The sequence below is a fragment of the Neomonachus schauinslandi genome, chromosome 15, assembly GCF_002201575.2.
Source record: "Neomonachus schauinslandi chromosome 15, ASM220157v2, whole genome shotgun sequence".
Lineage (NCBI taxonomy): Eukaryota > Metazoa > Chordata > Mammalia > Carnivora > Phocidae > Neomonachus > Neomonachus schauinslandi.
This window is the reverse complement of record NC_058417.1, coordinates 37426502-37439270: the sequence shown is the minus strand read 5'-3', so window position 1 is coordinate 37439270 and position 12769 is coordinate 37426502. Positions and strand designations below refer to the sequence as shown.

The 12769-nt window shown below is 55.5% G+C and overlaps 1 protein-coding gene across 1 annotated transcript in view; it reads left to right on the top strand.

Annotated features, from left to right (window-relative positions):
- Positions 1–11374: 11374 nt before the first annotated feature.
- Positions 11375–12769, top strand: part of SRCIN1 (SRC kinase signaling inhibitor 1) — a 67298-nt gene continuing 65903 nt past the window's right edge. Inside the window, exon 1 of the mRNA XM_044921632.1 lies at positions 11375–11604. Within this exon, the coding sequence (XP_044777567.1) occupies positions 11427–11604 (178 nt within the window). The 5' untranslated portion in view covers positions 11375–11426. The remainder of the gene's footprint in view (positions 11605–12769) is intronic.

Here is a 12769-nt window from a genome sequence, read left to right as displayed (position 1 = left end):
GGGGGGGGGGGGGGGGGGGGGGGGGGGGGGGGGGGGGGCGCGGAGGCGCTGCGCTGCTGTCAGGGGAGAGGGAGCAGGGCTGCTCACCTGCGAGGGGGGCCTCTCTGTGAGGCAGCTCCCCTCTGGGTTCTTCCCGTTTTCTAGATCCAGGTGCAGAGAACACCAGAACCCAAGCTCCTACAACCCGTAGGTAGGACTTAAGTGGGTGCGACTGTGGAGGGCTTTCTCTGTTACTCTAGCCCATTCTCCTCCTAACCCTCGGCTCAGTATCCACTTCCGGAGCAGGGGCTGGTTTCTGTTACCTGTTGCATCCCAAAGGCTGGAAGAGGCTGGTTGTTCCTAGTAGGTGCTCAGCAAATATTTATTGAAGGTTGAATGAGTGTTGGCTACTGTGCCAAGTGGCTTTTATCTGTGCATTCTCTCGCTAATCCTCCTCCCCAGGGCCCACTTTACAGATGAGGAACCCGGAGAAGAGAGAAGCTAAGTGCTCAGGGAGGAATAAGGCAGAGTGATTAGGTGGGAGGAGGTATCTGGATCTGAATCCCACCTCTGTCACTAATTAGCTTTGTGTCCTTGGCAAGTCACTTAACTTCTCTGAGGCTCCGTTTGCTCATCTGAGTGTGGCTTTCTCGCGGGGTTGCTGTGGGGCCCCGGAGGCCTGGTCCAGGCTGGAGACTAAAAGAGGGGTGAGGGTTAAGCCTGAGTTATTTCTTTGGGAGGGAGCTTTGGCTCTTATCTGGGAGGTAGTGAGAGAAGAAGGGGATGGGCTTTGGGGACAGACAGACCTGGATTCTTACCCCACTTATAAGCTGTGGGACCTTAGGGAAGGGACTTATACTTCCCTTTGCTTCTTGACTCCTGAAACCCAAGCTTCAGCTTCCACACTGATAAAAAGGCGGAAAGCATACCTACTCTTGGCTTGTTGTAAGGGTTAAGTGAGGCAGTGTTGCAAAGTGCACATAGTAGGTGCTTAGTAACACAGTGTCCGGGTGTCTCCTCTACCAGCCTTTCCAGGAGAATCGCTTGATATGTAATCCCCACCTCGACCTTGGCCCCTTTGAGCTAGCAGATCTCTAACTTCTGCAAGGAATTCATTTCTCACATTGGTCTCCTCTCTCCCAATCAGGATCCGTGTCCCTGCCAGCAAACCCGAGAATGACTTGATCAAGGTGGCTAGTGGCTCAGAGAGAACTCTCACTCGTTTGTTCCCTGCACCTCTGCCCCTCCCACCGTGACTCCTCCCTGCCCACAGTTGCATGTTTTTTCTGAATCCTGTTAACTTAAAAGCCTCCATGGGCAACTGCAGGTGCACCCGAAGCTTCCTCGCTGGGCATTCACCATAACAGCTCCTTCTCCAGGGTCACCCCACCCCTGCCCAGTCTCTCTTGCTGCACCTCCCTGGTCAGTCCTCTCCCCCCAAGCTACAGTGGCTGCAGCACACCCCAAGCACACCCCTTGGCCGGGAACACCCTCTGCATCTTCTCCTTCTCCTCCTCCTCCTCCTCCTCCTCCTCCTCCTTCTTCTTCTTCTTTTTTTAAGATTTTATTCATTTATTTGAGATAGAGAGAGAGAGAGAGAGAGAGAGAGAGCGCACAAGCTGGGGGGAGGGGCAGAGGGAGAGGGAGAAGCAGGCTCCCCACAGAGCAGGGAGCCCAATGCAGGCCTTGATCCCAGGACCCTGGAATCATGACCTGAGCTGAAGGCAAATGTTTAACGACTGAGCCACCTAGGCGCCCCAACCCTCCGCATCTTCACCCAGCAAAGTTTTGCTCCCCTTTCAAGGCCCAACTCAAGCATCAGTCACCTCTCCCCTAAAGATTTCCCAGTCCCCTTTCCCTGCAGGACTCATGGCTCCCTCCTCAGTGCTCCACCCCCAGGCTAGCCAGGCACACGGGCTCACAGGGCAGCCGGAGAGTGTCCACAGATCGCACAGCTGTTCAGCTTCTGCTCCTGTGGGAAGAGCGCAGATATGGCTGGTCTTTCGTCCTGCCCTGTCCAGGCTGCTGGACAGGTGCGCAGCGCCCTTCAGGGTCCCCTGTGCATGTTCCCAGCCCCTATCTGGGCTCTGAGCCCCACAGGTAGCAGGTGTACCCCTCATCCAGCACGGAGGTTCTGGCTCCGCCCCACTTGGCTGTATGCAAAGCTATAGTACAGATGGGGATGTCGAAAATATCTGTGACATATTCCAAACTGGCCTACTTTCCTATCACGAGAGAGTCTGGGACTGAGACGGGCGAGGACACGTGAGATGGGAGTTTGGGACCTGTTCCCACCTCTGTCTTCCTCTCTCAGCTCGGTTGTTAGACAGGAGAGGGATTTGCAGCCTCACCCAGCAGTCCCCACCCTGCCCTGCAACTGCGTGGTTGGGGTGTTGGTGGGGAGGGTGGCATGCAGGAGTGAGGGTGCAAAGGGCCTGGGGAATTTGGTGGAGGAATCAAGGCCAGAGACTGGGGCCTATCTTGGGAAGCTTCCAGCCCCAGGAAGGCAGTGGGAGGCCATGTCATTGGACTTGGGGGCGGAAAGCTTGGGTTTAAGTCCTGGTTCACCTGTGAAGCCTTGGGCAAGTGTCTTAGCCTCTCTAGGCTTTGGTTTTCTCATCAGCAAAGTGGGCTCCTCATCACGCTTGCTTGCCCTCCTTGGAGGTTTGATTACAGGATGGCTGTGAAGGGACCCTGCCGTACTAATCCAGTTCCCACACTGTTTACCTTGGCTAAGCCGTGCCCTTGCACGGCAGCTTAAATGGTCACCTGCTCCAGCCCTCTGCCTCCCAGCAGCCTTGGCCCGGCCACCACCCTTAATCCTGGCTTAATGCTCTCTGGGTAAGGAGTCCCCACAGTCCTTGCTGGTGCCAAGCCCTCAGCACCCCTCCTGCACTGACAGGAAGTTTACCCGGGGAGCTAATCGCAGTCTCTCTTGCTGACATGGAACCCCTTCAGTGTTCCGGCTTAGCTCCTCGTTCACACGAAAAGTGATCATTATCTTAGTTTCTCCCTTTTCAGGCTAGGCACCTCATCCTTCCCTCTGCTTCTCAAGGTGCACAGGACCCTTGGGACATTTCCTACCTCTGATGAAGCTGGATTTCTTTTTTGTTTTTTTTAAGATTTTATTTATTTATTTGACAGAGAGACACAGCGAGAGAGGGAACTCAAGCAGGGGGAGTGAGAGAGGGAGAAGCAGGCTTCCCATGGAGCAGGGAGCCCGATGTGGGGCTCGATCCCAGGACCCTGGGATCATGACCCGAGCCGAAGGCAGACGATTAACGACTGAGCCACCCAGGCGCCCTGAAGCTGGATTTCTTTCTGCTTTCAGGTCCCTTGCCCAATTTGGGATTCTATGGGAGTGTATATGGGGGGGGAGGGGGAGAGTATCTGCCTCAGTTTCCCCAGCAGTCACACAACTAGAGAAATAAGTGGCCAAATTGGAAAAGATTGGTTGCTATGGATCCACACATCAGGGCAAAAACAGGAATAATGGTTCGTATCTAAAACACTTATGCACATACCCTTTATCCAGCTATTCCACTTCTAGGAATTTATTCTACAGATATGCTGGCATTGTCTGAACTAAAGTAATTACCAGGATATCTCTTGCCCTAGACATGGTCTAAATATCCATCCACGGGGCACCTTTATTTTATTTTTTAAAAGACTTTATTTTTATTTTTATTTTTTTTAAAGATTTTATTTATTTTTTTCTAGAGAGCGAGCGAGAGAGAAACAGCATGAGAGGGGCGAGGGTCAGAGGGAGAAGCAGGCTCCCCGCTGAGCCGGGAGCCCGATGCGGGACTTGATCCCAGGACCCTGGGATCATGACCTGAGCCGAAGGCAGACGCTTAACCATCTGAGCCACCCAGGCGCCCTTAAAAGACTTTATTTTTAAATAATCTCTACACCCAATGCAGGGCTCGAACTTACAGCCCCGAAGTCAAGAGAGAATGCTCTACCGACTGAGCCAGCTGGGCACCCCAGCAGGTTACCTTTATATGTGCTGATGCAGAACAGTGTCCGGTTTATAGCTGTTGAATGTGTATCCTATGCTGCCGTTTGGGTAAGAGAACACAAAGGAGATGCTCGTGAGCACACAGGCAAGCCCCGAAAGGCCAAAGAAACTGGGGATGGTGTTTGCTTCTGGTGCTGGACCCTGGTGGCTGGGGCAGAGACAGTGGTGGGTGAACTGACTTTGCACTGTACTCCCCTTTTGCCCCTTTTGAATTTTGTATCACTTGCAAATAGGATTTCCTATTCAAAAAATAGGTCAAATTCACTTTTTTCCAGTCCTGGAAACCTTGGATGTCACTGATTTTGGGCCCCCATCATATACCAGTGGTTATTGCTGCGGGCCGACCCCTGGAGAAGGAGGGTGAAGCCAGGGGTGGGACAGGGAGTGGTATGGAGGCCAGGGGCCTATCTTGGGAAGGAGCTCGAGGCTCAGAAGGCCCAGCATGGAACCAGTGGAGAGGGGAGAGCAGCAACAGGAGAGACCCAGGAGGATCAGGGCAGCAGAATTCCCAGAATCCACACAGCATGGACACTCTGGATGGTGGAGAAGACAGAGGGGACCAAAGGACCAAAGCTCTGCCCTGTGAGGAGGAGACGGACAGCCATAAAGAAAGCTAAGTGGGTGTTACAAAAGCCCAGGGGAGAGGGAATTGCAGCTAGAATGTGTTTGTGTGTGCGGAGGGCAAGGGTAGAGTTTGGGAAGACTTTATATTGAGGAAATGGGATTTGAGCCGCTCCTGGAACTGGGAGTCAGGTGTCAACAGGAGCAGAGGAAGGAAAGAATAACCCTATGGTGGGGGAACAGAATCGGCAAAGGCTGAAGTGTGAAGGGAAGATACAGAGCAAGCATGCACACAAGCAGGCACGTGTGTGTGTGTGTGTGTGGCTGTGTGTGTGTGTAGTATGTGGTATTGCAGGAGGTGGCCAGGGACAAGGGATCTTTCCCCTGGAAAGATTTAGGGGACAGATCTTGGAGGGCCTTGAGTGCCAGGCTAAGAAATTTATTGAAATTCTCAGGCATGAGAATGAATGGAAGTGAATGGATGCTTAGGGCAGTGCTTCTCAAACTCTCTGGGGTGAGACACAATTTTATTGTTGTTGTTAAATTTCCCATTGACTGTGAACCCACATTTTTTTTTTAAGATTATTTATTTATTTATTTGAAAGACAGAGAGATAGCGAGCAGGAACACAAGCAGGGGGAGTGGGAGAGGGAGAAGCAGGCTTCCCGCTGAGCAGAGAGCCTGATGTGGGGCTCAATCCCAGGACCCTGGGATCATGACCTGAGCTGAAGGCAGATGCTTAATGGCTGAGCCACCCAGGTGCCCCTATTTGCTTCAGATTTTAAAAAAAATAAATAAAACATGGGGCACCTGAGTGGCTCAGTTGTTAAGCGTCTGCCTTCGGCTCAGGTCATGATCCCAGGGTCCTGGGATCGAGCCCCACATCGGGCTCCCTGCTCTGCAAGAAACCTGCTTCTCCCTCTCCCACTCCCCCTGCTTGTGTTCCCTCTCTCGCTGTGTCTCTCTCTGTCAAATAAACAAATAAATAAAATCTTTAAAATATATATATATATAGTAAAAATGATCATGTGCTCGGACGCGGTGGCAATGGCAAATCCCCGTAAAGGTTGCTTAATGCTTACTCTCTCTTTCTGTACTCATCTGTGAACCAGTGGCTGCGCTGGTCTGTGGTTTGAGTAACCCTGCCCCAGGGGTCCTTGGAGGAGCTGCAGAGGTCGGGAAGGGCCACAGTTTTGTTGTTGTTGTTGTTTTGTGGTGGGCGTGGATGCTCATTTATCTAGAGAGAGGGTGCAGAACTTTTGTCAGGACCTCAAAGGGTAAAGGGTCCTCAAAGGACACAATCACCTGTGTAGGGAGTAGTCACTGAAGGTCTTCGAGTGGAAGGATCTAGTGGCGGCTTTAGAGCAGTGGGAGCAGCACACGTGCCTGATTCATCCTGGGACCCCGCCCTGCCTCACCTGCACCCAGAGCAGCCCATCCAGGGCCTAGCCGGGGAAAGGGGATTGGGAAGAGTGAGAGGTTCTAGAGAGCAGGGGGCCCATTTAGAGGGTGATTAAAATCATCTATGGGAAAGAAAACCAGAGGGACTTTAAAGCTAGCTTTGGGGCGCCTGGGTGGCTCAGTTGGTTAAGCGACTGCCTTCGGCTCAGGTCATGATCCTGGAGTCCCCGGATCGAGTCCCACATCGGATCGAGTCCCACATCGGGCTCCCTGCTCAGCGGGGAGTCTGCTTCTCCCTCTGACCCTCCCCCCTCTCATGCTCTCTCTATCTCATTCTCTCTCTCAAATAAATAAATAAAATCTGTAAAAAATAAATAAATAAAGCTAGCTTTGGAGCAAGATCAGGGAGGGATGGGTTTGCCTCTGGGACGGATGGCACAATGTTAGCTGAAGACAGGGGAAGCTAGCTCCTCAGCCCCAACCCAGCCATCCTGCATCTGCTGCTTGCTTGGGAAGCGAGGTGAAAGGGAGCCTCTCTCGGGGTGTGAGCCAGGCAGGGGGAGGCTTCAGGGATGCAGCGTGGGGCCAGAAAACAGCATGCTGGGGGGGCCCGCAAGCATCTTCTGAGTCTTCCGAGCAGATGCCTGGGGCCCCAGGGCATCAGAAAGGCTGTGACTCATGTGGGTACACACTCCTGTTCCCAAAGCAGGTAGGCTCTGCAGATGGATCAATTTCATGATCTCCCTGGAAAACTCCTACGTTCATTGCTACTTTTTCTTTTTTGAGGTGAAATTCAGATAACATAAAATTAAAGTGAACAACTCGGTAGCATTTAGTGCGTTCACCATGTTGTGCAAACCACCACCTCCACTAAGCTCTGAAGCATTTCATCACCCCGGAAGGAAACCTCATACTCCTTAAGCGGTTGCTCTCCATTTTCTTCCTCCTCCTCCTAGGGAGATCTCCATGGATTTGCCTATTCTGAATATTTCACATACACAGATTCATACAATATGTGACCTTCTATGTCTGGCTTCTTTCACTTAGCACATGTTGAAGGTTCATCTGTGTTGGAGTGAGTATTAATTAGTACCTGGATCCTTTCTAGGGACAGATAATATTCCATTATATGCAGAGATCACCACTTGTTTATCCATTCACCTGCTGAAGGACATTTAGGCTATTGGGTCATGTGGTATTTCTGTGTTTAGCTTTTTGAGGAATTGCCAAACTGTTTTCCATTGTTGCTGAGCCATTTTTCATTCCCACCAGCAAAGTGTGAGAGGGTTCCACCTGCTTTCCTTATTCAACAGGTATTTGCTGTCACCTGGGAAGGCAAGGTGATGGTTACCACCAGGTGCTAGCATGGGTAAAATATGTCAGGATGATTTCCTGCTCCATTTGCCCTACCACCCACCATAGGCTTCTAAGGCTACTTGGCAGGCCTGGGAGGCTGCTGGCTGGCATGGGGGCGTGGGAGGGTGCCTTTCCCTTTTTTACCAAGGCATGTAGGTCGGATGGTGAAATCTACAGCCTCAAAGCCAGGCTGGGTGTGGTCCTTCAGGAGTTGGGCTTGTGATCCACCTGGACTCTGTGGCTCGAAATATGTACTCTCAAGGATAGATACAGACCCCGTTCCTCCTCCTCCTCCCTGCTCTAGTCTCTCCTCATCTTTCTTCTCTCTTTCCTTTGCCTTTCCTGAGCTTCTCACCTCCCTCACTCTCTTCTACCCCCCCTCTCTGCTCACTCCCCTCTTCTCTGTTTTTGTCTATCATTTTCTCTTCACCCCACTTCCGTCTGCCTTCCTCTTCCATCCTTACATTCCTGCTCTAATCTCCTCCTCCTCCCCCCACCCCCAACCTGCAATTCTTATGCCTCAGGGACTGAGTGGGAAGAAAGGGGGTGGGGAGCCGCATGCACGTTCCTGCCATCGGACTGTATCCATGAGCCCTTCTCCCCACTTAGGCCCTGGTAAGTCTCCCCAAAGTGAGATTCGGTGCTGGGAAGCCTCTCTTTCATCTTTATTCCTTCCTCCCCCTCCCAGGAGACCCACTGACATCCGCAGCCCAGAGCATGGTGGCCTGCAGCTGGGGATCAAGAGATCCAGTTCTGGTCATCTCTGTCCCTCAGTACCAAAGGTCATGGTCTGGGGAGAAAGGAGTCTCCAGGGCTGCTTATGTGGCAGGAATTGGCCTTGGTTTGAGGGCAGGTGGTTTGGGAGGAGAAGAGCCATCATCCCTGCCACAAAGTTCTCCTGGACACTCCCCCGGGGACCAGGCCCTGTGGAGACCTGCCAGTCAACCTGCATCAGCAGGCAAAGCCCTAAGCTGGGAAAACAAGAAGAACCCTCTGCCCCCCACTGGTTCTCAAAGTGGGGCCCAGAGCAGCAGTGTTTAGAACCTTGTTAGAAATGCACATTCCCAGGCCCTTCTTCAAACTTAGAAGCTTCAGGAGAGGGCCCCAGCAACCCGTGTTCTGACAGGCCCTCCAGTGATTCTGATCCTCACTCTAGTGTAAGAACCATTGCATGACCCTGAGAGGGAGCCCTAATTAATGAGGGAGGCTAAGCGCTCACAGTCTGATGGCGGAGGTGGGACCCTTGCTTGCCATCTGACAGGGAAGACGGAGACTTATGTTCAGAAAACTGCCAATCAGAGGGGTATCTAGGCTTCTCGCTGCAAGTCCCTCAACCCGGGGTCTCTCACTGCTGGAAGCACCAGGATGTATTTCTTTGGCTGGAGGTGGTTACATTCAGGACCCCAGAGAACCCCCCCTCCCGCCTTCTCTCTCCATTCTTCAGAAAGTGGGTTTGATGTGCTAATGAGGGCATCAATTATGAAGCATCATTAGCATTCATTACAATAAGAAGCAGGAGCGGGACGACCGCAGGGAATGAGGGACGGTCTTTTGAAACTCACGGCTATTCACTCCTCTCCTATAGGGTGGGAGGGGGAATGGGAGGGCCAGGAATGCAGGAGGGGACCTGGGAGGAGCTCTGGGGCGCTAGTCTGTGGTCAGAAGGAAGAACCTCCTCCTCCTCACCTCCCCCACCCCTGCCAGTTTCTCCCCCAGATGCCAGGTCAGCGCCCCTGGTCATTCTCTCTCCAGAACAGGGCCGAATAGCAGCCCCTTCGCTGCCTGCAGGCCACCCTTGATGGAGTGTGGATGGTCCTAAGGGGGCTCATGAAATGCGCTGGCTGGACAATAGCCCCGCTGGCAGGGGGCTTTCTCTAGGATCTGGGGGGGGTGGTTCCCACCATGGCAGAGTGAGCAGTTCAACATATCCCACCCATCATTTCTGCGTCATCCTTTTTCCTGTGCCTTTCCCTAGAGGCCCCCGTCCCTCTCTGTGCTCACCCCTGGCCCCACGTCCCTCTTCCTGCCCAGATGTTTGTCCAGGTGCGCTCCCTGTTCTGACTGTACCTTGGGGGAGGAGAGGCTGAGAATTCTCACCTCTAGCGTGCTCCCCCATAACCTCCCAACTGCAGGTGCCCAGGAACAGGCCGGGGGGGGGGGGGGGGGGAGGCAGTGTGTGAGAAGCTCAGTTAAGCATTGTTGATCCCTCGAACAAGCCAGCTGCCCCCTCCCCACCAAGAGCAACACCTCTCCAGAGAGGCCGGGGAGGAGGGCCGGAGGGAAGTTACCTGTTGAGGGATGAGAGTGGGGGTGGGGCGGCACCTGAGGCATCTCGGGGAGGCAGCTGGAACACTGGTTGTGCCAGGGCACCAGGCCAGCTTCCAGGAGCAATTCTCTCGTCTCTGAGCTGGAGAATTAATACCTGCGTTGCTTTGCCCCTGATCCATGGCGATGGCTTCCCAGCCTTTTCCCTACCCCAGGAGACTCTGCTTTGGGCCTGGAACCTCTCTTCCCTGGGGGGTGGGCCAGAGGATCTCGTGGGGTCCATGTCACCCGCCCTCTGGCTCACTGAGGGGTCTCAGTGTTTTGTTTCTGTTCAGAAGCTGTATCTCTTCTCACCCCTGGGTTGGGTGGGTGTGAACTAGTTGAGGGGAATAGGGGGTCAAATGAAATAGCGGCTATGCAGATGATGAGAAATGTTAAGGGTTCATCTTCAGGAAGTGAGCTACAGCAGCGCCTGGGTGGCTCAGTGGTTAAGCGTCTGCCTTCGGCTCAGGTCAGGGTCCCGGAGCCCTCCTGATGCAGGAGGTCACCTCAGGGTGGGGAAAGATGGGTGCATCGTCCTGCTGACACCTTTGGAACTGTTCCCAGTTTCTGGGGGCTGAATCACAGAACCTGTCCCCCCAGTCTCCGAACCAGTGGCTTCTTGGCATTTATCATAAGGGCAGAAATATCTCCATGTGACTGGGCAAGCATCTTTCCTGTCATCATCCAGGGCTAAAGCCCAGTTCCTTAACCCTTGACATAACCGTATGTCTTAACGCTCAGCCCTATTCCTGAGCCCAGCTCTCTTCTATCCACAGAGGCTGGCCCTAGCTTCTGGCAGTGCACAGGGTTAAGAGGTGCTGCTGGTGATAGGAAAGAGGCTGGGAGCTCTGCAGTCAGGCAGATCTGGGTTTGAATTTCAGCTGTGCTCCTCTTAGAGTGGGCACATGGCTATTCCTGTCCGAGCCTCAACTCTTTATCTCTGAAATGGGACCAAGGACGCCCCTTCTGCAGGATTGTTGAGAGGGTTAAATGAGAGAATACGAGTAAAACACTTGCTGATTCCCTTCTCCTTAGGTGGACACAAAGTGGGGCAGGAAAGAGACCCCGTCTTAGGGGGACCCTGACAGGGAGAGGAAGGGGCAGAGTTCTGTGTAGTTGAGTCAGACTTCTGAATGGAGGAGCAGAAGCTTGAGTCCCCAGCCTGTAGGCTGTGAGAGGCGTGGGAGGTGGTGTCCAAGCAGCTGGGGGGAAGCCACCCCTCCCTGCACCACCCCCTCCCCTACACAGGGCCTGCTGCCTCCCATGCCCATCCTGGGCAGACAGCCAGGCAGAGAGCTGGAAGAGTGCCCGCTGTGCGCTCAGAGGCCAAAAGATGGGCACCGTCCAGTTGGCAGAGGGAGAGGAAGCTGGCCCAGGACTGGAGAAGTCAGGGTGCCGATTGCTGGGGTCGTATGCCCAGACAGTGTGTCCGAGACACAGCTCTTGGCTCCGGAGCTATCCTGCTGGAGCTGGGAAGGGCCACCCTGCCCTCCTGCCCTGGCCCTACCACCTAAGTTACTGCAACTGGAGATTAATCTCGAGGGGCATCTGGGACTTGCCCCCAGCCAGGCATGTGGCTGGCTCAGGGGCAGGCCTGAGGGCGGGCAAGAAAATGGGAGAGCCTAGATTAAGGTTGCAACCTGGTAGGTAGACTAGGAAGTGGGGAAACCGGTTTGTCATTTGGGCACTTGGGGTGGGGTCTTCTCTCCTGCCTCGCTGCCTGCTTGTCACTCTGCCTGGTGTCCTTTATTGAAGAGAGGTCCTGTGCCCCTTTCCTGCTCCATCTAAAGTGGCTTTGGGGATGCCAGGAGTAAAGAAAAGAGGCAGGGGACTCAGTCCACCTTCTCCTCCCCAAGAGCAGCTTGGGAGAGGAGAGACAGGACAGAGAACCGAAGGGAGAGAGGAAGGAAGCAACCAGCACAGGAGGAGGGGTCATGGTCAGTGCTGGTCAGAGCCGGAGAAGTCTGTGGAGCCAACAGGTAGGCCAGGGTGGGACAGGGAGGGGGTGGGAAGAAAGCCGGGGCGGGGCAGAGCTGGCGCTCTGCATGCTGCCTTGGAGGTGGCCGGGCAGAGCCAAGCGAGGTGTGAGAAGGGGCTGGAGCGCGCCCCTTTGGGGGTCCTCCCTGACGGCGGAGCTGACTCCCCTTACTCCTAGCGCGGGCCTCTGCAGTTCCAGCAGACGCCTGCAGGAGGGGCCGCAACCGGAGCTGGGGGCAAGGAGACAGCCCAGCAGGGGGCGCCGGGGGACTGGATCTCCGCGGCTGAGCCGAGTCTAAGGAGCGGGGGAGGGGCGCGTCCCGGCAGAGCCAGAGGAGGGTCTAGACTCTCCCTGCATAGGGCGGCTGTGGCTTTCGGAGGTCACCTTGGCTGAAAAGTGGCCCCCCGGTCCCGCCGCTCCGCTTGCCTCCCTGCCCGGTTCCTCCCCGAACGCTTCCCCATCCCCTGGCGCGCCAGGGCTTGGAGACCGAGAAGTCCCCCACCCTCGAGGTGCACCCCCCTCCTCCGAGGCCGGTCCCGGGCCTTAGGTATTTGTCTCGGTGGTGGGGATGGTGCTGCGACGATTGCTCGGGGTGGGAGAAGCAGGTGGAGTCGGGAGGGGCGCGGGAGCGCGCCCCGCACCCCTGGCCCGGCCGCGCGCCGCGGGATCCCGCCGTGCAGCTGGAGGGCGTGAGGCGCAGCGCCCCCTCCCCTCCTCCGCTCCCCGCCAGCCCGGGCGGCCCTTTGTACGTTCGGCCACACGCGGGTGCCCGCGCCGCGCGCGCTCCCGCCCGCAGTGACACACCCGCGCCGGCCCGCGCGCGCGCCCCCCCCACATACACACACACACACATAGACACACACACTCGCTCTCGCACACTCGGTGACACGCCCGCGCGCGCGCGCACCCACACGCCCGGCCGCCGGCGCCCTCCCAGCTGGTCCACCCCGGCGGGGCCCGCGCCCCCGGCCCGCCCGCCTGGCACCGCGCCCCGGGGCTGGGGCCGAGCGAGGAGCCCGCGAGGCGGCGAGAGGGCGAGCGCCAGGCAGGCCGGCCCGGGGCCCCCGCCCCCCGCGCCCCCGCCCGATGGGGAACGCTCCGTCCCAAGGCATGTCCCTGTCTCTCTCCTCCCTAATGTGCCTCCATGCTTAAGTGGAAGGTATTTC